At 34.7% G+C, this 27,943-nt stretch overlaps 2 protein-coding genes across 5 annotated transcripts in view; one reads left to right on the forward strand and one right to left on the reverse strand.

Annotated features, from left to right (window-relative positions):
- Positions 1-8,849, reverse strand: part of LOC145246709 (tetratricopeptide repeat protein 21B-like) — a 1,013,541-nt gene extending 1,004,692 nt beyond the window's left edge. The window contains exon 1 of the mRNA XM_080108443.1: positions 8,675-8,849. Coding sequence (XP_079964569.1) covers positions 8,675-8,701 — 27 coding nt within the window. The 5' untranslated portion in view covers positions 8,702-8,849. The remainder of the gene's footprint in view (positions 1-8,674) is intronic.
- An 8,636-nt stretch (positions 8,850-17,485) lies between these two features.
- The window catches only part of LOC145246711 (uncharacterized), a 186,390-nt gene continuing 175,932 nt past the window's right edge, over positions 17,486-27,943 (forward strand). For 2 of the 4 annotated variants that reach the window (XM_080108446.1, XM_080108453.1), the window contains exon 1: positions 17,549-17,632. Coding sequence is in view for 1 of the 4 variants with exons in the window: in XM_080108445.1 (XP_079964571.1) it covers positions 17,618-17,632 (15 nt within the window). In the remaining 3 variants the exon portion in view is untranslated. Of the gene's footprint in view, positions 17,633-27,943 lie in introns of all 4 variants that reach the window. The other 2 variants (XM_080108445.1, XM_080108454.1) reach the window with 2 other exon arrangements.

The raw sequence follows: 27,943 nt of genomic DNA on the forward strand, positions 1-27,943 counted from the left end.
CGTAAATTATTTAAATTTTAATAGACGTTTCAAAATGCTGGGGTGAATTTTAAAAAAAAACGTTTGTCAAAAAATATTATATTTGGTTTATTGGAAAGAGCATACAATTTCACATTGACCCTGAAACTATCATAAAAATTGAACCAATAGAAAAATTTTGATAGATTTTTAAAGTTTAAAAATTGAAAAAATTTCACTCGTAAAATTCAATTGATTTCATACGTAAAAAAAAATGGCTGGTTGAATGCGCACCAGCACTTTGTAAATACTGTTTTTTAAAAATTAAAAAATAATATTTCTATTATTTTTTAAACAACTTTAATAGTTTTACTTTGGAAGTATATTCCATACAGAAAATAAACAACCCACTTTAAAAACAGAAATTATGAGTTTTATATATTTTATTTGCAGTTTTCTGTTAGGGGTGTCAAAAATTAGCCAAAAATTCTGATACACCCATAGATAGAGGCTTAATAAATGAAACCAAAGATGGCTTTGTGGCTGGGTTCGAAACTTCAAACCGGCAGGAATTATCATCCTACACTGAGGATTGGGTAAGCATGAAGCACTAGTGTCTGTAGCTATAAAAGAATAATTATTATTTAATCATAATTTATCAAACTCCTTTAAGAATACTTAAGGATGGGCACTGTTTGGGAACTATAAACTAAGAAGCACTCAACTAACGTTTATGAGACATTCAGGACTTCCATCGTTCGAATACTCTGGATTGTTTAATATCTGCGCCCAAATTGAGCATTTATTAGTTATTAATTCCCTTCATTCTAGTGGCAATTGTTTAGTGGCCTGGAGGTAGAGGCTTAGCAAATGCAATCAAAGGTGGCTTCGTGGCTGGGTTCAAATCTCTCGACTGGCAAGAATGGTCATCCTACATTAATGATTGTGTAAGCATAAAACCTTAGTGCCTGTACAAGAATAATTATTATTTAATACAGTATAATTCATGTTGACACACAGATTCCCATTAGATCACCAAAGTTAAGCAACGTTGAGCCTGGTCAGTACTAAAATGGGTGACTATTTTGGAATTTCAGGTGCTGTATGTGCTCTGTTTATCTCGGCATTGTTTCCACTTGCTACTGAACTCAAGCAATGCCAATTTAGGAGAGGTATGGTTGGGGAATGTGCAGCCTTGGCTCACAATTATATACACAGCTACCCTTACAGGGGATATCCATTGTCTCTTGAAAGTAAACATAGGCATCATCATTTAGAGAATGAACATTGTGAGAGCTATTCCAATTGTGTGTGTGTGTGTGTGTGTGTGTGTGTGTGTGTGTGTGTGTGTGTGTGTGTGTGCGTGTCTGTGTGTGTGTATATATATATTTCCCCAAAACCTGTGGTCTTAATGAAGGGAGACAAAAACTTGCTGCTATGGTTTCAAATGATCTGAAATAACAACAGGGGAAGACGATTCAAAATATTTCTCATATGTTATATCTCCCCTCTTTTGGAAATTGGGTACGATCATGAATATCTCCAGTATCAAATAATCCTTATACACTGAAATTTATTTTATGTATGAAAACCAAAGAGGGGAGATATAACATATGAGAAATATTTGGAATCAAGTCTCTTCTTGCTGTTATTTCAGATCCTTTGGAGTCCAAAGCAGCAAGTTTTAGTCTTCACTCCATCAAGGGCAGAGGTTTGGGGGAAATATCAACTATTTTGTAATTCATATGCAAAACTAGGAAAACGAATGCCTATGATTGAAACATTTTAGCGCTGTAAAAATGTGCCAAAAATAGGCTCTGGATGATGGATGATCCCCTTAATGTGCGACCTCAAGGGCAAATGTCACATAGCCCACTACACAATTCAGGTCATTACCTTTCCAACAAGCCTTCATTTGTTAAATTTAGATCAATAATAACTGAGATTGGAATTGCAAAAGAAAGGTAGTATATCTATGGATATATCTACTGGAAGCCAAATTGATTATTGAAATGCTCATATCTTTAGTTCTATGAGACAAAACTGCATGAAAATTTGCAGGCTTTTTGAAGATTATAATACTTAAAATTTTATAACAATTGATAAGAAAAGAACCTATATTTTCAAACTAATAAAATATGCTCAAATTTGCCTACATTTGTATGTATAGTGTCCCGCAGGTCAGCTTCAGCTGTCTCCCCTGTAGCCTTGTCAGGCCACTAATATATATATGAGAAAGAGATATTAATTAAACAAGTTTGAATGCATGTATAAAAACAATATAAAACCAATATTTTTCAAAAGTGCTCAATACTAGGTAAAGCTTTACAAATATTTATTATGCAAACATTTAATCTGGCTTATACAAATGCAATTACGTTTCCGTGACCTAATACTTTGTCAGAGCCAGGAAATAATAATATAAATAAATTCTTGTTTCTTTTATAACCATTGTAGTACAAATTTATTTTCATTATTATTTCTCCAGTCCGATGAAGTGTTAAGTTGCTAAAATATAATTGCATTTGTGTTAAATTTTTATATCACAAATATTTATTAGATACTAGCGGGGGTACCCGGCGTTGCCCGAGTGTTTGTTTCCGGGACGGGGGGGGGGGTTAAAAAATGTTATGGTAGGTAAGTAGGAAGGATCAAACCCGGAGTCATGAGTAAAAGTAGGAAAATAAAGTGTGAAAAAAAACAAAAAAAAACATCTGCAACGTTAACAGTTCGGCCACCAAGAAAAGTCCATTCCAGTTGTTTAGGAAAAAAAAACAAAAAAAAACGACTACGGTAGGTCGGCGCGAACGTGAAAATATAATGTGAATTGTCCAGCACGCTAACCACTACGCCACAGAGCACTGCAGCTTAGTTTAGTGATTTTAAATAACTTCACATGAAAGAACTACGAAGCCAAACCGGTGTTCTCTTCTCAACTGTTCCTTGTGAACGATCCCCAAACGGTGTTAAGTGGTGGCAGGGGGAGGAGGAATTTATTAGAGAGAAAATATTTTACCACTTCCATTGATCTTAACCGATTTTGGCCGTGACTTCTCAGCAGAAAAAGTATAGAAATCTAAGATTATCGAGGAATTTGAGAAATAATAAGCCTATAACACACCTCAGATATTGTTCTGCCGTTTGTGCATATTATATTTGCATGAAATATCTTGATTTTTAATCCTATTAATGTCAAAATCAGACGGGAAAAAATGAGTTCATTTTATTTATATAGAGATGAAGTTACAGAATTAAACAAATTGAAACATAACACTAGCGCTCCCCAATCATCGGTCAAAACTCCTGAGGTAACTGGCTCCTGCAACAATAGTTACTATCTTTATAAATAAGTAGAGAAAAAAGCACAGGATGTATAACTCAAGTTCATAGTTTTCTAATTAAAAGTCAGAAAACCATTTTTCTCGTTGAAAATGTATTAAAAAGAAGAAAAAAAAACATGTTAAAATAATGTTTTTCTTTATTTTGTACATAAAATTTTTGGGGTACAGATCCAGAATAGACATCTAAAAATTTAATGGAGATTCGAAATTTGCCAAGATATATAGACAATAAATTGTAGAGACAAATATTTGGAAAGCTAACTATTCTTTCCAGCTAACTTTGAGAGATTTTTGATTTGTGCCAGTTTTTTGTCTAAACAACATCACCTATTTTCTGTTTCAGCAAGATTGCACTTCACTATTTCTTTGCCTTCTCTAATTTATCGGGTACTTCTACAATAATCAACCCATGATTTCCACAAAGTTACTTGAGTGTGCCCGGCAGATAATGGGAAGAACTGGAAACAGTCGACAAGTAGTTTTCTGGATAACAAGACATTGTTTCCAATATATTACTTAATGAATTTCAGTGATCGTTGCCATTCTTAACATGGAGAGAAGGGGTGGTGGTTGTAACAATTTTTGTTTTTTGTAATAAGGTTTGCCCAGCCGTTTCCGGTTCTTCCTGTCATCTGCTGGGCACATCTGAGTAACTTTGTGGAAATCGCAGGTCGATAAATGCAGAAGCACCACTTAGCGATTTCCAGTCTTCCTCCACCACACGCACACACGAAAAAAGCATTAGAACTTACCACTAACCCTAAGTCTAGATGGCAACAGACCCCCCCAAATATTTCTCCTCAAAAAAAAAAAAAAAAAAAAAATTGTTTCCAAAATAAATTTGTTAAAAGCCTTTTCTGTTCACAGAGTGTGTAGTTAGGTACATATGTCATTATTTGGAAATCTCCATAAGTATTGAGATTGGACGGCACTTTTAATGCCCACCAGCAGTCACAATGAAGGATTTGTCTTTTACAACTCAAATTAACCAATCAAATTTAAAAACTATTTGAAATTAAAGAAAACTGGTCTGCTTTGAAAATTTGGTGCAGTTTACGGACCATGTTATTAATTAATTAGGATTTTCAGGATAAATTCATTTTTTTACAATATCTCTTTTTTTATTTAATTGTTAGGGGAAAGTACAGAATAGATAACAAGCCCTCGCCTCCCTATATTAATAATAGCTTTCTAAATAATAACTTTATTTTTACATAGTCCATAAATGGCACTAGTACTAAACATTCTTTAAATGAAAACCGGTATTCATGCTTATGTCAGTTCTGAATATTTGCAGATTTTACACTATTTTTCGATACTTATGCACTTATGTTACACTGCTGAAATAATAACGTTATTATTTAAAAGCCATTCTTAACACGGAGAGGGTGTTTTGTAACTATTTTGTATTTCCACCTAATAATTTAATAAAAAAAGATATTGTGAAACTTCAATTTCACTTAAAATTACTATTTAAAAAATAGCACAGTAACATAAGTGCATAAGAAACTTTTCTTTTTCAATTTATTTTCTTTTACTTTATTTTTATTTATTTATTTTACTTTTCAAAATAGAATTAACATTGATGAGTTTGTTTTGTTTTTTTTCAATAGAATTAACATTGATAAGTTAGATTGGTTTTAAATGTAAGGAAAATCACTCTCCCAAAAAAGAGGCATCCTGGAATGGAGCAAAAAATAAAAATTGCCTCAGTCTAGAAAGAGTTCTCCTTCACTGAGCGAGGACAGAAAAGAGAAAGTATAGTATCAAAACAGATACTACACTTTGACGTTAATTCTATCTTGGAAAATAAAATAAATAATACTTATGCACTTATTGAACCGTGTTGAAATAATAACATTATTTAGAAAGCCATTCTTAACATGGGAAGAAGAGGGTGTTTTGTAACTATTCTGTACTTTCACCTAACAATTTAATACAAATAGATATCGTAAAGCTTTAATTTAACTTGAAAATACTATTTAAAAATAGCGCGGTTCAATAAGTGCACAAGCACCAAATAAATAAACTGAAATAAAAAAAAAATATGAAACTGCAAATATTCAAAGCAGATATAAAAATTGTTGAAAAATTCTCTGATACCAAAAGTAGTGGATAAATCAGAGTTGAGTCTGGTGTTAAGGTTGCGAAATATTCCTATATTGCGACCCCCAGCTTTGGCAGAAGTCAAGAAACAAAAGACTATAAATTATTAACCTGTGCGTCAGAACTCGAGTGAAGGTAACAAATAAAAAGGTTCTCTAGAAGTAACCGTCATCAAAATTTCTCAAAGAGTTCCAGAAGTAAGCCACAGAAGGAGCACTTTACCCCCTCCCCCAATAGCTAGGTGTGTAGGTAACAGCAGGTATTTCCAAGTCGAAAAGACACCCCAAACGGACCAACTCAAAGACTGCCGCTCAGAAAAGGTACTGCTGCTGGAAGGAAGCAATGCTCTTAAATAACAACTGTCATATATGCAAATAACTTCCAGCCAATAGCAGGTATAAGCTAGAGCCAAAATATCACCAGGTCTTGCAAAGCCAAAAGAGAATCCGACCCTCCTCTGACCTTCACCTCTCAAATTAACGGAGTTTTTTAACTTATTTTTCTCACAAAATAAACACTGATTTTTCATTTTTTTTTTTTTTCAAATATTCAAAGCAGACAAATTTTCTTCAGTTTCAAATGATTGCCATTGATTGATTAATTTGAGTTATGTGAAATAAATCCCTGATTGTGATTGATGGCGGTTATAAAGTGTTGTTGCTGGAGATTCTTTGGATGACTATTTTGCATGGTAAGCTTTTTCTAAATAAATAGATTGTGATTTTTTTTTTTTTTTTTACAAAGGAGTCACCACTTATCAAGGCTCGGAGGCCACTCGAGGATAAGGGAAACATGTCAGTCATTGTTAGTAGTGGAAATTTGGTAAATTGGATTACTTAAGGGGATGGCTCATCAAGAATTTGTTCACGTTGGGACTTGAAGACAACCATATTGTAGTCAGTTGGAAAGCAGGAAAACTGAACAGAATTCCACAGATGTGCAGTTCTAAGAAAGAAGCTTTGTTTATGGAATCTACATTTAGGTTTAGGCACAGATAAAGAGTGAAGGAAATTATTGATAGTGGTTTCAGCTAGATGGGTGTTTTTCATTAAAGTTAGGCCAGGGGGGACCATAGATTGGAACTCAGACGAACACCTGCCATGAAAATAAAGATAAAGCAGAGACAGGCTCGCGATGTCTCTTCTGTGGGAAAGAGGTTCCAAGAAAGAGAAAAGGGCATCCCCCACTAAGCTACAAAGTCTATTTTGAATTCTGTCAAGGCAGGATAAGCTGCTTCTAGCAGCTCCTGTCCAGATGTGGCAACAGTACTCCATCCTTGGACCTACTTGGCTCGTATACAGGTAGAGAATCGCATCGGCAATGAGATATCTACTGGAACGGTAGAACGATCCCACCATTTTCCCAGCAGCCCTGGCAACAGATTTGATGTACGTGTTCCATCTCAGATCAGGAGTAAAGGTCAAGGCCAGTTTGTCAAAACATGGAGTCTCCTCAAGATGAGCCATTCATTTCAATTGATGCCAGACAGGGATCAGAGTGTTGATGATGGAAAGATAGAAGTTTGGTCTTAGATGGATTAAAATTAACCAGTTACCTCTTTCCCCATTGTACCATGTGTTCAAGATCAGAGGAGAGAGAATCAGAGAGAACTTGGTTGTTTACGGCCTTTGAAGTGTTGCCATAGATGGTAGTGTTGTCAGCATAAATGTCTATAAATGATCTTAGAATGTGATTTGGGAGATCATTGATGTAGATCACAAAGAGAGTTGGGCCCAGGATGGATTCCTGAGGGACTCCAGCATTAATTCTGTGAGCCTCAAATTTTTGCCCAGCAGCCATTACTCTTATGAACCTATCAGAGAGAAAGAAAAAAACAGGAGTTTTGTTATGACTTTTTTTTTTTTATAAAGATGGCGACTATATTTTTAAGGTTTAGTTTTCAATTTGGTGTTTCACACGCACGATGATGAACACAACTTGCGTTTTGGTGCTTGTGTACATTGGTTATCTTTTAAACCAACACATTTCAGATAAAAACATGTCGAAATTAGTATAAATGATCCAATAGAAGATGTGCTACATGTATGTTTAAGAAAAAAGGCATCCACAATTATGTTCTAAAATCGTTGGTTTAAAAAATGGCGTCCCCTTAGTTTAATTCAAGGGAAAGAAATCAGTTTGCCATATTGAATTGGTCGCACGACTCTTCCACATGGGAAACATACGATAGAACTCGGTAATCCGATAAATTGTATTTTTTACTTATAATTATTTTTCTACTAGATCATTTTTCGTAATTTGGGGGATTTAAACTAATTTTGAAATGACACGTAAGTACGTAATCATTTTTTTTTTTTTTTTTTTTTTTTACCTGAAATGCATTGATTTAAAAGATCACGAATCTACAAAACACCTATTTTATTTTATTTATTTGGTACTTTTGTTACCGTGCTGAAATAATAACGTTATTTAGAAAGCCATTCTTAACATGGGGAGGGGAGGACGTTTTGTAATTATTCCGTACTTTCATCTAACAATTTAATTTAATATATGGTACTAGTGCAGAGAGTGATCCGTGCTGAAATAATAACGTTATTATTTAAAAAGCCATTCTTAACATGGGGAGGGGAGGGTGTTTTGTAGGTATTATTATACAAACACCGTGACAGCGAATTAACCCTAACCCTAACCCCTAACCCTAACGCTGTCACGGTGTTTGTATAATAATACCGTTTTGTACCTATTCTATGCTTCGACCTTAAAATTGAATAAAAAAACATATCATCAAACTTTAATTATACTTGCAAATACGATTTAAAAAATAGCGCGGATCGGATCACTCTCTGCACTAGCACCTAATATATATATATATATATATATATATATATATATATATATATATATATATATATATATATATATAACTGAATTTAATGAATTTAGCTTGAAAATACTATTTAAAAATACCACGGTAACATAAGTGCATAAGCGTCATTATAGTTTAAGTAAATAATACCTAAACTCATATCACTGTTTAATTGACTATTACTATTTTTTTGTTGTTGTTGTTGTTGTTGTTCATTTCAAATTGTTTAGAAATTAATAGCCGATATTAAACTGTTCAAACATGCAAAAACATATGTTTACTTGCATTAATAGTTATACACGGTGATAATCAACAGGAGAAACAAAAAAAAAAAAAGCGCTGACATTTTACAAGACACTAATAACAATGCCAGTCACCATAGCAACGGTTTTTATGCTACTAAAAAGAATCACCATGTGAAAAGTTCAGAAAAGTCACTCACCAAAATCAACGTGTCTCCCTCCGCCATTGCTAGGTTATATTTTCTTTAAGGCGATATCGTTAATTAACAAATTGTTTCTACGTATTTATTTATTAGTTGAAATAAAAATTGAAAGTTTTCAGTGATGTTGAACGACATCGACGATGACAAAAACTGCGCATGCGTCAACATTTACTTCCGCTTCCGATTTTACTTTTCTTTTTATTTATTCATTTATTTATTTTTCTTGTTTTTATGTTATTGCGGGAAATTTGATATCATTTTTTTTTACTTTTTAAATTAAAACACAACACTGATGAAATAATAATTTATTTGGATTCTTCGGACTTCAGTGTTATTTTCACAATGTTTCGGTCAATGTAACCTCCGCCCTCATTCAGGTGCCTTGTCGAACTCGGGAATCTTCCTGAATCTTTCTTAATCTTTCTGTCAACAGAAAGATTAAGAAAGATTCAGGAAGATTCCCGAGTTCGAAATTTTTCTATCGAACTGGAATCTTTCTATCGAACTCGGGAATCTGCACGGAATAATTTACTTATTTTTATTTTCAACTTAATTTGTATGTCAAATTAAAAATTGAAAATTGACAAAGTGCAATAATATTTTGATGTTTTTTTATATATAAAAATTGTGCATCATACTTTTTTATATCGCGCTTATTTTTAAAATAAATTCATTCATCTCCTTTCATTTTTTTTCCATTTAATATTTTATCCTGCTTTTCTTCTCCGCCATCTCTCTCTCTCTCTCTCTCTCTCTTTCTCTCTCTCTTTCTCTCTCGCGCTCTCTCTCTCTCTCTCTCTCTCTCTCTCTCTCTCTCTCTTGGATAACAAAACAGCTATATTCCGAATTCCAAGATTTTAATCATTTTACCATTTATTTCTTTCAACATGTCAAAATTTCCAAATTTTCTATACCACCTGTTTCACAACAAAAAAACAATCTTTTATTATTTTTTTACTTGAGAGTCATTACTTATCAAGGCCCGAAAGCCATTCGAGGATAAGCGTTAATGAATGTAAGGTGGTAGTTTAATAATCATTAATGGTGTAAATTAGGTAGAATTGGATTATTTATGGGAACGGCTCAACAAGAACTTGTTTACATTGGACTTGAAGGTTACCATATTGTAACTGGCCGGGAAGCAGGCCAGTGAAATAATGTTCCATAGGCAGGCAGTTCTGAGAAAGAAGCTTTGTTCATGGAATCTGCATTTTAATTTAGGCACAGATAGAGAGTGGGGGAAATCGTATATAGTGGTTGTGGCTAGTCAAGCATTTTTTGTGAAAGTTGGGCAAGGGAGGGGGCATAGATTTGAGTTCAGTTGAGCACTTGCCATGAAAATAATGATAGAGTAGAAACAGGTTTGCAACGTCTCTTCTGTGGGAAAGAAATTGCAGGGAAGAGAAAAATGTATAACATACTAGGTTTTGAAGCCAATTTTGAACTCTATTAAGGCTGGATAGGGCACGTTGAGCAGTTCTTGCCCAGATGTGGCAACAGTGCTCCATTTTGGGGAGTACCTGGCTTTTATATAGATAGAGGATTGCATTGGCAGTGAGATACCTTCTGGAACGGTATAGTGATTCAACCATTTTTCCAACAGTTTTGATGTATGTGTTCCGTTTCAGATCAGGGGTGAAGGTCAGTCCCAGAAGCTTGTCAAGACATGGAGTTCCCCAAAAATGAGAGGCGTTCATTTCAATTGTGGCGTGATGGGGGTCAGAGCGATTATGATGAAAAGAAAGAAGTTTGGTTTTCGATGCATTAAAATTAACCAACGACCTTTTTCCCCCATTGCACCACGTTCTCAAGATCAGAAGAGAGAAAGATCTTGGTCATTGCTGACCTTTGAAGTGTTGCCATAGGTTGTAGTGTTGTCTGCATAAATGTTTATGAATGGTCTAAGAATGTGATTTGGGAGATCATTGATGAAGATCATGAAGAGAATTGGGCCCAGGATGGAACCTTGAGTTTCTGATTTCTGCCCATAGATGACTTCTCTTATACGCCTATCAGAGAGAAGGGATATTTAATAATTGTGAGGACATTTCCAGCTATTCCATATTTGGCAATCTTTTGAAGTAAACCTTTATGCCATATTTTATCAAAAGCCTTTGATATGTCAGCTGTAGATCTCGCAGAACAAAAATCATATTGCATGTCACTGAGCAGGTTATTTTTGCTGAGGTGGTTGACCACTTCTGTTTATCACAGATTCCAGCAACTTACTCATGATGCACAGGAGACTGATTGGTCTGTACTGAGAGGAAGATGACCGATCTCCGGAATTTTAAAATGCAGGGCAGACTGATGAAGTTTTCTAGGGTGTTATGAATCATTTCTCCTTAAGGCAATGTTTAAACAGCTTTTTAAGTATGAGAGCTAGTTCAGGTTGAAACTTTTTAAGCACTATGACTGGAATTTCGTCGGGGCCAGTTGGTTTACTGGAATTAACGTTTATATCAATATTGAATATTTTTCCGCGTTGATTCATCAGAAAAATTGGAATTTTTTAACTTTAAAAAGAAAAGAAAACGAATTGGGCATGATCACTGTGAACTTAATGTCTTTATACTCATAGCTGTTAACGTAATGTTCTCAGTATAATATTCAAATAGCTTGAGGAAATGATTGATGCTGTCAGGGAAATTACAGAATCCCATTTCAAAGTAGACAGGTTTATCATTTTAATAATACAAGCACTGATAAAATTATCAGAACTACCTGTCTATAAAGGTGGTTAGTCATTTACTCTTTAATTTTACAATTTTAGTAATGGGAGGGGACTTATCAACATCTTTAACATGGGCTACTATAACAGCCGAGGTTGAACATAAAGGTGCCAGTTTAGTAGAACAGCAAACTTTGTCAAAATGGCCAGGTTTGCCGCAGTTTTGACATATGTTATCGCGAGCAGGACGATAGCGATGATCATCCTTAGGGTGACGTTTCTCCTCACAATTGTAGCACCTGTTATGAGTAAGAAGGGCAGCAGATAGTTTTATAAAGTCACACTCCATAGGCGGTTCAGCAGAGTCAATTAGCATGGGTGTAATAATAGTAGTAGCGGTGACAACATCAGAAAAATCAGTAAACACATTTTTAGTTGTAGTTGTAGCAGCGGCAAATCCAATCTGAGAGACATACAACTCAGCACAAAGGTGAGCGTGTTCCAAAGCTCTAGCACATTGTGTAGCCTCCTGGAGATTGGACGTATCATTTTCAAGCAGTTTGTCCCGTATCATGGAAGATAGAATGTCACGTATAAATACATCATGGACAGATTCATCTCTGTAAGTAGAAGCAGTAAAATCCCTAAAACAACAACTGAAGATGCTGGTCTATGGACTCATTTTTCTGTTGTAGGCATGTGAAAAGTAAATGTCTAGCATGAATAACGTTTGGAGGTTTATCACAAACACCTTTTAGTAATTCAACCCAGAACAACCCTCAATGATATCAGCAATGGTAGCATTAATGTTTAAGTAAAGAACTTTGAGTTTGTCTGGATTTAAAGGGGCAATAATAGTCAAATAAGTAAAATTACGATACCATAGTTTGCAGAGTTTGCTAAGGGAAGTTAAGGACGGCTTCAGTTGTTCGATTTGCGGGTTTAACCATGTTCGCCGTAACTAGAAACCTTGTGAACTCTACTTCCACTTCTGAAACACAATCCCTTTGTTGGCGCAATGATTTATATAGTACAAATCATGTACCAGAACGAAGATTCTGTTGAGTTGTCCCATAGGGGACTGCTGTCTATACATCGGGTTTTATCAGCCATATCTACAGCGATATCATCAAATTGACGGGTGTACCCATCTGATCCATGGAATCCTTGAGGGGCTCGACAGTAGTTATATCAGCCTCACTCGATAATGAACATAGTAGCATCCTGTGCAGCTGGAGATAGTGGTAGACTTTGGTACTTATTCTATGTATCTAGTATGTGTAGGTATCATTGAGCATTGAGACCTGATTGAATGGAGATGAGGTGTAATATGTTTCCCTCATAGTTGCATCATTCAACTTCTTGAGGACCCATCCTTTTTTGGTATTACAATATTTTGGATTTATAATGGGGTATGATCCCACACAGTCGGACGATTCTATTTATAAACGCTGCTGCTAGGAACTAACGAATCAAATTAATTCACGTTCTTCTACCAACCAATCAGACACCAGAAATGCTCCATAAATATTAAACCTTTTCCGTAGCAATTTCACATGTTTTTTTCGGCAAGGTAAGAATATTTTGCTCTGCGGAACTGTCTACTGCAAACAAGTCACCTCTCAAAACTTGTTTAGAACAACGAACCATTGGAAACTGTTCTATCTACTGCAAGCAAATCACCTCTCAAGATTTGTTTAGAACAACAAACCATCTGAAACTGTTCTGAAACTAAGCATGGCTTACACTTCTAGAGGTTATGTGCCCAGCGTGCGTCTTTATTTCGATGGATCCGAATAAAAATTCGAATTGTAGCAAGTTAAATTTCTAGGATATCTACGAATCCAAAAGCTACACAAAGCACTTCAAACACAACCTGAAAACAGAAACGACCCCGACTTCATTGAAAAGAACGCAACTGTCTTTGCGGAATTAATACAGTGTTTAGATGACCGAAGTCTATCACTAGTAATGAGAGAACCCTGGACGATAGCTGCAAAGCATTGAACATATTGTGAGAGCATTATCTATTGAAAGAAAAACCCAAAATTATTTCTTTATACACTGAACTGACCTCTGTAAAACGAATGGAAGCCGAAACTATTACTGATTATAATATAAGAGCCGAAACGACTGCAAATTCTTTAAAAATGTCTGGTGAAGTTATAAGTGACAGTCTGTTAATTTCCATGGTCCTTAAGGGATTACCGAGTGATTACAAGCCATTTATCACCGTAATAACCCAGAAAGAAAAACCCATGACTTTTAGCCAATTCAAGGTAGCACTCAGAAGTTACGAAGAAACTGAAAAAATGATCACAGAAAAAAACGAATCCACAAATATCATGAAATTTAAAAATACACACATAAAAACACCAAAATTGAATAATACCCATGCCAGGAATAAAAATCGCAACTTTGCCAAGAACAATTTTTCTCCTAAGAAAAGTACAAAAATTATTTGCTATAATTGTGGACGACCTAATCACAAGAGTTTCCAATGTAGATACAGGACTCAAAATGGCGACTACATTAAAAATGTAGAGAGCTCTGTTAGCGAACATACTTTTTTATTTTCATGTACGTTTAATGCTTCAACAAACAATAATAATTTTCTTGTCGATTGTGGGGCCACAGCACATGTGATTACAAAGGAATCTGATTTTATCAATTTTGACCCCAACTTTAAGCCACAAAATCATTTTGTAGAACTAGCTGACGGGAGTCGAGTAAATGATATCATTTTGAAAAGAGGCAATGCTAAAATCTCGCTAAAGAACAATAAAAGTGAACTATGTTTCTGTATTCTAGAAAACACTCTTCTAATCCCAAAATTTAAACAAAATATATTTTCTGTACAAGCTGCCACAAAACAAGGTGCAAATATAAACTTTAGCCCCAATAAATCAAAACTGGTATACCTGAATGGAACTGTATTCAACATTAAAGAAAATGGAAGACTATATTATTTAAATAGCGTAGTCCCATCAAAAACCGCCTGCCATGATCTACAGAAATGACATAAAATTCTTGGACACTGCAATATTCCTGATATCAAAAAGTTGCTGACTGTAGTTGATGGAATGAAAATACAAACATCAAAAAACTTCAACTGCGACGTCTGTACGCAAGGGAAAATGACAAACTATCAAAGCAAGATACCAGACAAAAAGGCCAAAAAAATCCTATCAATGGTGCATTGTGACTTGAACGGTCCCATAGAACTGATGGCCAGAGAACATTATAGATATTTATTGAATTTCGTAGATGACCATTTAGGTTTAATAATGATTTGCTTTTTAAAGAACAAATCTGATACCCTGCTAGCAACTAAAAAATATCTAGCTGACATGGCTCCCTACGGTGAAGTCAAGTGTATTCGCTCTGACAACGGTATGGAATTCACCAATAAAGACTTTGAACTTTTACTAATTAACTAATATCAGACATGAAACATTAGCTCCTAGATTGCCACACTAAAATGGGACTGCTGAACGTGCGTGGTGGACACTTTTTGAAATTGCAAGATGCCTACTCATTGAATCAAACCTCCCTAAAAACCTCTGGACATACGCACTTACAGGTGCTTTAACAAAACACTATCTAAAACTCCATATGAATCTTTCTGTGGTAAAAAAAACAAATTTAAGCAGAATGCATATATTTCGTTCAACTTGCTTCGCATATATAGATAAAAAGAATAAATTGAATATTAAAGCCGACAGAGGTATATTTCTTGGATACGATAAAAACAGTCCAGCCAATTTAGTATTTTTTCCAGAAAAAAATAAAATAAAAAGAATCCAATGTGTAAAATTCACAGACACTTTAATTTTACAGACAAAACCCCGTCATATGAAGAAGATGAAATTATATTCCCTCAAATAATTAAAACAAACGAAGACAATAAAAATGATGGAGACAAGTGTCCATGATGATGATGATGATGATGATGATAAAGTGAAAGATATCCCAAAAGAAATAGAAGGCGACCCGATTTTTTTGTGGTCGACAATATAAAAGATTATCAAATCAACTATTGCTATTCAATGGAAAATGCGCCAAAAAGCTTTAATGAAGCAATTAATTCAGAACATTGTGATGAAGGAAAATTGCCATGAAAAAAAAAATAGATGCCTTAACCGAAAATGATACCTATACTGTAGTGCCTCTCCCAAAAGAATAACATGTTATTTCTACAAGATGGGTCTTTACAAAAAAAGACTACAGCATCAGGCGTAGAACAGTACAAAGCTAGATTTGTTGCTAACGGGTATTCTCAGATTTACAGTATAGAATATTTTTCTATGTTTTCACCGACCACAAACCTAATGACAATCAGAATTTTACTGTATCGCCCAGGAGTCCAAAAATAATATCCATTCTCCATCAGTGGTATCTAATCCTATTGAGGGGCATTCCATTTTTTTCATTTGTGACATGTTGGGATGACCATGAAGCATCTCTTTCCTTAGTTCGATATTCTCTTTCTGAAGCTCAACAAGTTCCTTTAATAAAAGCATGCTTTCTTGCTCCATGGTGTTTTCACAAATTTTCATGCTTTACAGTGATAACCCTGTTTGTAGCGCCATATAATGGTGGCATAACATGGGAAAATGTATCCCTCCAGCTTGTTACTGAACTCAACACAAAATGTCAGTGTCTATGCCCACGTCTGCGATATATATAGACACCAGGAGAGATCACCATTGATTACTTCCTGTTCAGGGGACATCATCCCTGGTTGCCTGATGTTGTCAGGAATAGACAACTCATACCTATACAACCATATGCCAATTTTAAAATCGCTTGAAGTCCAAACTGAAGATATCAAAAAACATCATCCTTCCAAAGAATTGATAAAAGCATGGAGATTAAACCGAATAAAGAGAAACTCTTGGACCTTTTTCTGAATGTATATCTGTGTGAATGAGATCCTCAGATGACTGACTAAAAAAAGAACAATAATGGCCTAGTGTCATCTGTTACTCTTTTTCAGCTCCAACATTCTCTCTCAGCTGTCTAAAATGTAACGGCCTGTTTTTCTCAATGCATCTTTCTTTAAGTAGTCGTTTTCCTTATATGCAAATGAATACCATCTATAAAAATCTAAACAAGTTATTTTTTCCATTAAAACATTAAAACAGTCCACATGCTTCAACTTTGGTAACCTTTCATTTTCTTCTCCATTGTTACAGTAACATTTAATCATGCTTTGTATTTTAAACCAGTTTTATAGCAATTTGATTCAGTTAATAATTTAATGACCAAACAATACCCTAATTTTCAGGTTATATTATTACATAGAAATATATCAAATTATTAATTGGACGAAATTGTTATAAAACTAGAACTAATTTGGTTAAGATAATGATATGACACTAAATTTTTGAGATGATGATTGATTATTCATTTTATTTGAATTCTTTGGACTACTGTTCTCATCTTGGATGTTATTTTCACATTTCGGTCGATGTAACCTCTGTTCTTCTCAAGGTATATCTTGTTGAACACAGGAATCTTTCTGCTAAACTCAGGAATATGCTTGGAGACCTTTATTTAATCAATGGGGTAACATGCTCTCATTGCATCAGCTATGATTGGGTAGAAGTCCTAAGTAATTCAAAATTGTATTTGAGTATCGTCCGCACAAGGTTGAATCTTTAATCTCCAGAAGAGTGTAACTTGCAACTGAATTATACTGAGTACGTTATCCACTACGCCATAGGTTCTTGCAGAGGTCGACAGAAAGATTCCAGAGTTTGATATGATACAACTGAAAAAATCGGAGGTCACATCAACCGAGACATTGTTACAATAACATTCAAGATGAGAACTAAAGAATCCAATGTTATTTTAATGGTAGTTATCTTAAAGCATAAAAGTCAAGATAATTAGATTCCCAAATTCGTAAAAACATAAAGAAGATCAAACATTATAAAAATAACAACTAAGATGAGAATAATAGTCCGAATCATCCAAATCATAAAACTATTTACTTTTTATTAGTCATAGAATTCTGGAAGGTCAGCGAGTCTAAATAAAAACTTCATAAATTTCTTACTTGAATAGAATTATCTCCCTTGTGACAGGTGAATGTGTGTAAGGCTGAAGCCATGCAGCCGGGCTTTATTGCCATGACGATTACAACAACAAATCGTATCCTCCTCTTCGCTCCGAGCGGTAACCACCCACGCTGAATCAATGCAAACATTGAACAGTCAGATTGTCTGATAATAGATATGACCAATGACACCCGGGAATAACTTATGAAAACAAGAAAAGTACGTACACATTATCATTCGTTATTTTTTTTTCTGTCCAATTATTAAATCGTGTATATTTAAGACGAAACTTCTTATTCTATTTTAAACAATTGCGATTAAAAAATATTTTTTAAAAGATTAGAAAATTTCTACATATTGATTCTTTTATTTATTTATTTTAAAATTTATTCTGATGCATTTCTTGATAGTAAAATTTTAAAGTATACAACTCCCCTCCAAAAAATTACACACCTAACATTTTTTAAATTCTGAAAAAAAAAAAAAAAAAAAAAAAAAAAAATTAATTGAGTATGAACTTTTAGGGCCCTAGGCTGCTAAGAAAATTCTGGAGACCCCCCCCCCCCGCCTCTCTCAGATGAAGCCACCCTCCAATTCTGTATTTGTAATCAAATCTTTTTATCATGAAGTAAAAGAATAGTTCATCACAACCTCCCTCCTGCTATCCTTATGTTAAAAATGAGTTTCAAAATAATAACATTATTTATTCTTAATATGAAGACCGGGGGGGGGGGCTTTGTTAACTATTCTGTCACTACATCTTTGTTTTTTACTTCTGTTATATTTTAGCAACATTTACTGATAACAAAACTAAAATTCCTTGGCTCTTCATGATTAGAATTCATACCAAAAACAGACTTGCAGAGTTTCTGCCATTTTTGAGAATTGTTTGCTTACTGTCGGTCTGAAGTATGGTCCTGTGAAGTTTTAAAAGTTCCACCTTCCCAGGCTTTGCCTCCTCATCCTGAGAAGGGCTTTGTTTCATGCTAATTGGCTGCCCCTTCCAGAGGATGGCAATGAGGCTGCTCAGGCAATTTTATTCGGCCAAAGTACTCATCCACTTTCAAATCCCACTTCTTGACCTTATGTCACATCCTCCTAACGTGGGAGGGAGATAAATAAAACTAAAGTTCCTTAGCTTTTATGGCTAGGAACAAAGTGTAGTATCTGTTTTGATGCTATACTTAGTCTATTTTGTCCTCGTTTAGTGAAAGAGAAGTTCTTCTAGACTGAGGCAAGTAATTTTTATTATTGTTTTCTCTGCATTAAAAACTCATTTTGCGTCTACCTTTGCCCTCGTAGGGAGGCAAGTAAATAGGAAGCAAACTGCAATAACTATTTGATTATCATTAAAAAAATATTCTTAAAAGAAGTAGAACTATTTTACTATTTATTAGAAAACAAATTAAGCGCACACTTCTATATAAATAAAACAGTAAATGTATGTCTGTCTGTGTCTGTCTGTGAATATTTAACTGATAAACTCTTAAACTACTGGTCACACAGCACTGAAATTAACAGGAAATAGTGATCATACACCAAGGATCGTTTATAATGAGTAAAATCTTTGTTTGGATCGAGGAATAACACAAGTTGGCAAGTTGAAATGCAAAATGTTTGTTTCAACTTATCGATATTTATGCTAGTTTGAGCATGCATAAATTAATCATAACTAAAAGTGGTTTAATTTTATAACTTGCTTATTTATCTTTCGGGTTAGCTCAAATGGTAGTGAATGCATCTGGAGCACTGGATATTCTGGTTTTGATTCTAGCTGATGGCACCTAAATCATTTTTTTAACTTTTGAAATCAGTACTATATATATATATATATATATATATATATATATATATATATATATATATTTTTTAGTGGTGAGAGGATTAATCGGAATCGGAAAAATCGACAAATTTGGGGGTATCAGAATCGGTATCGGAATCGAAAAAATTAGTGCCTATTTTCCGATGCTAAAGCAATTCTTTTAATTGTCATCTTTTTATTTGATTTTGTTTAAAGTAAAATCTTCCATTGCTGGTAATAATGATAAAATAATAAACATTTATTGATTTTAAAATACTAGTAAAGCTAAAATCGATAGATCATCCTCCACACGCGTAATTTTATGTTTACGAAAATATCTGCATATTTAATATGTATTTTCTTCCAGAAATTGGGGAAAATAACAACTCTATAAGTAAATATTTAGAGATTTATAAAGAATCGGAATCAGAATCGGTAATTGTATCGGAATCTGTAATTGTATCGGAATCGGGAAAAATAGTGGAATCGTCCCATAGTATAAATAGTAACCATATTATTCTATATTTTCTTATTGGAGAAGTGGTGTCATTCACTGAAGAGCCATGTATTTAACAGCTGTCCTGTTTTTAAATCTCTGAAACAGATACATGGTAGGCAACTGAGGATCCCCGTTTTCTATTTACAAGATTGTAGTTAAGGTTTTCTTTTTTCATCCTTATATAGCTAAATTTTTATAATTGAAGACTTTGAGAAATCAGCTTATGCAAGCGATAAGTCTATTTCTATTTAACAATTTTAGTTAAGGCTTTTATTTTTTTTTTTTTTTCATCCTTATATAATTGAATTCTCTTTTGTAATTTGAAACTCTTTAGAAGCCAGATTATGTAGGTGCTAAGTCTGCGATAGGTTAAATTTAGTTTCTTTATTTTTTCCGGGAATTTAAACTGCATTCTTTATTTTTATTTTTACATTTTTTTACTCAAAGCTTCTTTAAACTATATATATATATATATATATATATATATATATATATATATATATATAATTATTTTTTTTACTATAATAATTAAATACCTACAGACACTAGTGTTTCATCCTTTCGGGATTCTTCAGTGCAGGGTGTCACGATTACTACCAGTCGAACGATTCGAACCCCGCGACACGAGACATCTCTGGCTCGATTAGCGGAGGCCGTATCCATTCGGCTACCATTAACCGTGTGAAATAGCGTTGAATTTTAAACATTTTTTTAATTTAAATGTTCATTACGTCAGACAGACAGTGATCAAATCGTTATACGATGATCTATGCATAAGAGCTAAATTGACCGACTTTTTAATTCAACTGAAAGTGCTCAACGATAAGAAACGAATTTCTTAAAGGGGCTGCCATAATTATTTTTTTTACTATAATAATTAAATACCTACAGACACTAGTGTTTCATCCTTTCGGGATTCTTCAGTGCAGGGTGTCACGATTACTACCAGTCGAACGATTCGAACCCCGCGACACGAGACATCTCTGGCTCGATTAGCGGAGGCCGTATCCATTCGGCTACCATTAACCGTGTGAAATAGCGTTGAATTTTAAACATTTTTTTAATTTAAATGTTCATTACGTCAGACAGACAGTGATCAAATCGTTATACGATGATCTATGCATAAGAGCTAAATTGACCGACTTTTTAATTCAACTGAAAGTGCTTAACGATAAGAAACGAATTTCTTAAAGGGGCTGTCATAATTATTTTTTTTACTATAATAATTAAATACCTACAGACACTAGTGTTTCATCCTTTCGGGATTCTTCAGTGCAGGGTGTCACGATTACTACCAGTCGAACGATTCGAACTCCGCAACACGAGACATCTCTGGCTCGATTAGCGGAGGCCGTATCCATTCGGCTACCATTAACCGTGTGAAATAGCGTTGAATTTTAAACATTTTTTTAATTTAAATGTTCATTACGTCAGACAGACAGTGATCAAATCGTTATATGATGATCTATGCATAAGAGCTAAATTGACCGACTTTTTAATTCAACTGAAAGTGATCGGCATTTATTTCCAGTCGTCTTGCCACTGGTATTTAACAACGTCGACTCAGGAGAGGTGTGGTTGGAGACTGCGCACCTCCTGCCACAATAATTCCATGTGCAGGCACCCCTTCGTGTGTATCCATAGTCTATAAAAGACTGAGAGAGCCCATATATATATATATATTCAATAGAGAATTGGCTCTGTAGCAATAAATATGAAATCTGCATGAATTAACTTATATTTAAGCATATTTTACAATTGATAAGGTCAGGCATCCCCTCTGCTAATTAACAATAAAACAAAATAAATATGAGTTTGCTATATTGATGAGGGATCTCAAAGTTTGAAGCCTCTAAGTTGCAGTCTATACTAGACTCTAAAATAATATGGCTCAGCCAAGATCATTACCTGGATGATTAACTTAATAGGTGTAGAAACGTATCGGTAATTTGATTTTCCCTACCTTTTTTTCTTTTCTGCAACTTATCTCTCACAGACGTGATGTTGCTAGTCTCAGTCTTTTTATAAATACTATTATGGCATGTGTTCTTCAGAATTATCTTATCTATTCCCTGCTTCCTTTATTGCAGCTCGTTGAACTCATTGGTCTAGTAGTCGCTACCAATTCACTTCATTCTATCTGGTAGAAAAGAAAGTTTTTGCAGTTTTTAATTTTTAGATTCAGATGAACATATCTCGGCTCAAACAAAAATTTATTGATCGAAATGAGTGCCATCAGAATCAACATTTTTGCCAATGCAAAACAAATGCATTTTTGCCGGTAATGTAAAAATCTTGCATTCTGGTGGCGATGAAGTCAGTGAAGGCTTAGGTTTTTTAAGTATTTCTCATACAGAAAGCTGTTAAGGTGCTTGAAAAAATATTAATTGGTAGCTGAGAGGTCTGGCGAGCATGGCGAATGAGGCAGAGTTTCATAACCTAATTCGTTCAACTTTTGCAGGGTTAATTTAGCAACGTGCGGTCAGGCCTTGTTGTGGAGCAGAATTATGCCTTTTCTGTTGACTAATGCTGGGTGTTGTTGTCGAAGTTTTTGATGCATTTCATCCATTTGTTGACAGTACTTCTCTGCCGAAATGGTTCTGCTTGCATTCAGAAAAACTTTAATGGATGAGACCGGTTGCAGACCACCAAACAGTCAGCATGACCTTTTGGTGCAACTCTGGCTTCGGGAAGTGTCGTAGAGCTTTGTCGGCATTTAACCACTAAGCTGAGCTTTTCTTTAGGGCAACACTTTTATTGTTCTACCCTGTAGTTGTAAGTTTCTCTTGGCGGACAATTACTGCACAAAGTGACACAATGGAGTGTGTAAATATTCATTGATTAATCTCTTTATTCCATGGTGGTTACCATATATGTAACTCTTGTTAGGTAGGTCACCATTTCGGCGGGTCCCCCTCTTCTTGGGGAGTCGTCGAAATTAATAAGAAGAAAGGAGTGTTGGAACAGTCTATAAACAGACCTGGGGATAATAATAACAAAGAAACAAGGCATTTCAAAAATGAAACAGTTTTTATATACGTTTCAGCATCCAAGGTTACAGTAAGCCTGTAAGTTGTATTGGGTCATAGAAAGTTCGGGATTATTATTTTGTCTGAGGACTCTGGAACAACTTGTCTCCTCGTCTTGGTTTCAGCCGTCTTTCACCTCAAATATTTTATATCTTCCCTTCTTTCCCTCCTGAACTGTCATCCATCCTAATTGGCTAAAACCTCTCGTCGCATAGAGAGAAAAGAAGGAAGGAAGGAAGGAAAAGGGACGGATAAAGAGAAAGAGAAATGGTGAGAGTATACTGTAATGATAGTAGTAGTAGTAGTCTTGGCTTCACTACAATTCTTCTCCCTTTTTTTGATTTTCTTATCTTTTTGTATTTGCTTGAGATGGGGCATCCTACCAGAGACAAGAACCTAGAGATACCATTAGGATTTTTAAGCATAATCACTTGTATCTCTTTTGCACTTGATTCATCGGATATATTCACAAAATTTTGGATTTTTTTTCCCCAGTGTGGTCTGGTCGCGTCTATGACTAGAATCTTAATATTTCCATCATTCTAGTAATGATGAAGGTCTTCCTAAGATTCCAGTTTATTTTCATGTTGTATATAAGACCTTAATATTTAACTATTTTCTCCCTTTAACATTTATTTTAGCCAGCATCATTAGGGATACTGACTTCAACCATCATCATCATTAGGGATACTGACTTCAACCATCATCATCATCGTTATCATTATTTCACAATACTTTTACATGTTTTTAGTGGGATTTTTTTAACATCAAGTCAATTCCCTTGACTTTAGACATTCAAGCTGTGCCTTAACACTTCTGTCATTCCTTACAGGCAAGTTTTTTTGCAGAATTGGAAAAGAAATTGTTTTGCTTATCTGATTGAGCCATTTATGGTGGCTTTTTGTAATGATTCTAAGCGGTCCAATTACAAAGAGAATCGCTTTAACTTTTTTATATTTCCATAGTCTAGCTAATTTCCATTTTAGATCTTAAGATGTTTTCCTTTCATGTTCTTTTTTCTATACTCTGGTATCGAAATGGCAGACTCTGTCGATTATTAAGTAAGTTCTATTGTTTTTGTTTAAAAAGATTAAGTCAGGTTGGGAATGTTCAAGAATCTTATCAGTTTGTATGCATATGTCCCAAAGAAGTTTGGCAACTTCTGCCTTGTGTTCATGCCACTTCTTATTGTATTTCAATTCATAGTTTGCATATATTCCAGTGTAGTGCCTGAGAGACTTTGTCAAGTCTCCATTGTTTTATAAATTGATGTTATTCTGATATAATATGTGTTAATGTTTCTTCCCTTTTATTATACAATCTCCACATCAGTGATTCTGCAGTTTTGTTGATGTAGATTTTGATGAATCTAGTGCGAGTGATTTGTTCTTAGGCTGTCATTAAGCTTCTCTTAGTAAATCTTTCAAGATCTTATCAACCAATTTCAGCTGTCATTATCTTTATATTGAGTATTTTTAAAGAATACTCTGTTTCATTTCTTTCCAAATAATTTTCTTCATCTTTCTTACAAGCGTTGATTCTTTTTCAGCACAGTTCATAGTATTTTTCCCTTTTCACTCCACATAGAAGAATCTCATTACTTTCAGAAATATATTTAGACAAACAACCTTCTTCTATATTCATAGTAACGTAAACAAATTCCTGATGAACCGCCCCCTTAAGTAGACACTTTAAATATCCACACTAACGTACTGTACTTACAATAACCCTTATCCCTGAGTGGCTTCCGGGCCTTGATAAGTGGTGACCACCTTGTAAAAAAAATTAAAAAAAATAGCATTTTCAACACTAAGTAAAACTCAACCACCTTACTTCCTAGGTAGGCATCGGTTGAAATAAATGGCTCTCATCTTGGGGAGGCTTCATGTTTTGACAAGGTTCTGGACTTGACCTGAAATCGAACATGTATATCAAATCCATTGCCAAGGGCGCTGGAAAAATGGTGGGATCCTTCTACCGTTCTAGTAGATATCTCATTCCTGATGCAATTCTCTACCTATATAAAAATCAGGTACGGCCAACGATGAAATACTGTTGCCACATCTGCAGCTTATCCTGTCTTGACAGAGTTTAAAATAGACTACATAGCTTAGTGGGGGATGCCCTTTTCTCTTCCCTGCAACCTTTTCCCATAGAAGAGACATTGCGAGCCTGTCTCTGCTCTATCGTTATTTTCATGGCAAGTGCTCAGCTGAGCTTCAATCTATGGTCCCCCTCTCGCTAAACTTTCATGAAAAACATTCGTCTAGCCAAAACCATTATCAATAATTTCACCCACTCTTTATCTGTGCCTAAACCTAAATGTAGATTCCATGAACAAAGTTTCTTTCTTAGAACTGCATGCCTATGGAATGCTCTTCCATTTGCCTGCTTTCCACCTGACCACAATCTGATTGTCTTCAAGTCTAACGTAAACAAGTTTTGGATGAACAGTCCCCCTAAGTAATCCAATTTATAAAATTCCCACTACTTATGTTTACTACGCTATAATCACATTGACTAATGTATACCCATTAACCATTATCCTCGAGTGGCCTCGGAGCCTTGATAAGTGGTGATTCCTGTGTAAAAAAAAAAAAATAGAAGATACACTTCACCTGCATCCCCTTTCTTTATAAAAGCTCCATAAATTGTAAGCATTTCCCATGGTTTGGTGTCCAAAAATTTTAATTCATCTCCATTCCAGTCAAATATATCAACAGTATACTGAATAATAGTTACTGCTTTGTCACCGATAGTACAGATTGTACTTCGACTGTGGAGATGTGATTTAAGAGTAACCTTTAATTTTCTGTTGTGCTCAGCTATGACTTGGTTTTTTATGTCATTGTTTTTTTAATTTTATCTGCTTCCAACATTCCTTATCAGATCTGTTGTTGGAAGATCAAGCCCATCTGAATGGACAAGTTTACCTGTTTTTAAAACAAGAATAGCACATTCCATTCGTATGTCGTCATTAATCTTTAGATAGTGTAGCAGCAGGAGCAACGTAAATCACCGGCTAGGACAGGGTGTTCATACCTTCCTCATTAATATAACAGTTCAAGTGAATGCAATTGATTTGATACTCATTCTTCTGCCGATCTATATTACTGATATTTTATTATAATAGGAAATTATGTGCAGCAGCATATACACGCGGCTTAAGATTTTGAATATGTTTGGTTTATAGCATCATTGCTGATTCGTTGCAGCAGTCGACTTCCTTTCTGGCTTGTTCAATCAAAGACCATCACTCAGATGAGTTGATCACGTGACTGAGTTTATAAAAGGTTAAACCCACTGCAATTCTCTCTCTTTCTTCCCGGCTCTCACTGACAACACATTAGCTTTGAATCTATAAAAAGACAAGCAAGCCAACATGACTACCTCGACACACGAACTTCAATGAGGTACATATATGAATTCTCCTTCTCCCAAGGGACTACCTATTCTTTTGTCCCCGTCCGTACATGTGCACATGCTTTTGCTATTAACTTCAATACACATCCATGAACTCTCTTTCAACAGGCCTGTCTAATCTTTCTATGTCCATACGCATGGGTTTATCCGACTACAAACCCTCTTCTCGTTTTTCTTACAAGTTATACTAACTAAGATAATCAATAAAGTGGTTATTAAATATTAGAATGAGACTCTTGTCTTTCTATTTGACAATAGAATTCACTTCCTATTATATTGCAATGAATGTCTTTATTCACTTGTGAATATGTTGTGAAAGATAATTAACCTGTGAAACGACCTTTAAGTCACACACACACGCACACACACACACACACACACACACACACACACACACACACACACACACACACACACACACATATTCAAAGTGTCAACACATATTAATATCAATATTAATATTTATAGATTTTATCCCACCCTTACAAAATGCTCAATATTCGAGATAGAGCACCAACAGATGAGGCGGAATTAAACATTTGCAAAATTTTTTGCTCAAAAACAAGGAATACAAAAGATTTGTTCCTTATTCCTTGGAGTATCAAAAGTTAGGCTTTTTTCTTCAGAAGAAAATAAATAACAAATAACAGTCTAGAATTGCAATATAATTGCTACTTATTTATTCATTCATTTATTGCGGACTATTATCCTCATCTTTTAGTTGTTGTTTCACGATGTTTCAGCCAACCACTCCTCTGGCCTTCGTCAGGTGGTAACCGTGATGAGATAGGAACTCCGAATCTGCTAACTGCATCCTTAGCAATTACTACCTTCCATAGTTGTTGTCGTCTCACCATGTTTTGGCTAACTAAGCCTCTGGCCGGCTTTGGGTAGGATTGAAACTGCTATCTTCAGACAATGCTCACCTGGAACCATAGAGATTCAACGTCTCTATCCACTGTGCCACGGGCCACCAATTGTTTGAAAATGTGGAAGTATTCCTTTCATATATATGTGTGAGTGTGTGTGTGTGTGTGTGTGTGTGCAAATATATGCGTGTGCAAATATATGTACGTAAATATATCCTCAGACATAAAAGTAAATAGATTTCCTTATTTTCATTAATAACTAAGACTGCTGTCAAAAGGTCCTAAATGATGCAAGCAAGATAATATGGATTATCTTCCTTCGCTGATAAATTGGATATTCACTGAGTTAATAATGAAAAGTGGAATCTTGGGATTTGCGGCAATTAGACTTTAAGAATTCTAATGCTTCTTGTCATACTTAAAACATTTATTTACATCTGAAACAAATAATGTTACGAACTTATACGGCTGCTTTGTACAACCCTGAGAGATCGCCAACAAAAAAAGAAATAGAAACTTTAAACATATGAATTATTTTTGCAGGGTTTCTACTTCATATCTGTGTAAAGAAAAGGGGCTGCCATTACCAATAGCAGACAAAATAACTGTTACTGTAACTTCAGATCATTGCTACAAACGATTTTCTCTTTTCTTTCTAATACAATACACTTAAGAGAATGACAGCATTAAATTACGCATGCGTGATATAGTCATTGCGCCTTTCGTGATAAAAGTTAATTTAGAAGTTCATTCTTATTTCCAACTGATTTCACCGAGGAATATCATAATTGTCTCACATAAATCAATACAGTTTCTACATGTTGATTGATTGACTTTTTGGATTTCTATCCGTGTCTTTATAGTCTTTGAACAATGGAAATCTATATGAAAATGTATTGAGGAAAAGCT

Source organism: Euprymna scolopes, chromosome 24 (genome assembly GCF_053919585.1).
Source record: "Euprymna scolopes isolate OS-2025 chromosome 24, ASM5391958v1, whole genome shotgun sequence".
Classification (NCBI taxonomy): Eukaryota; Metazoa; Mollusca; class Cephalopoda; order Sepiida; family Sepiolidae; genus Euprymna; species Euprymna scolopes.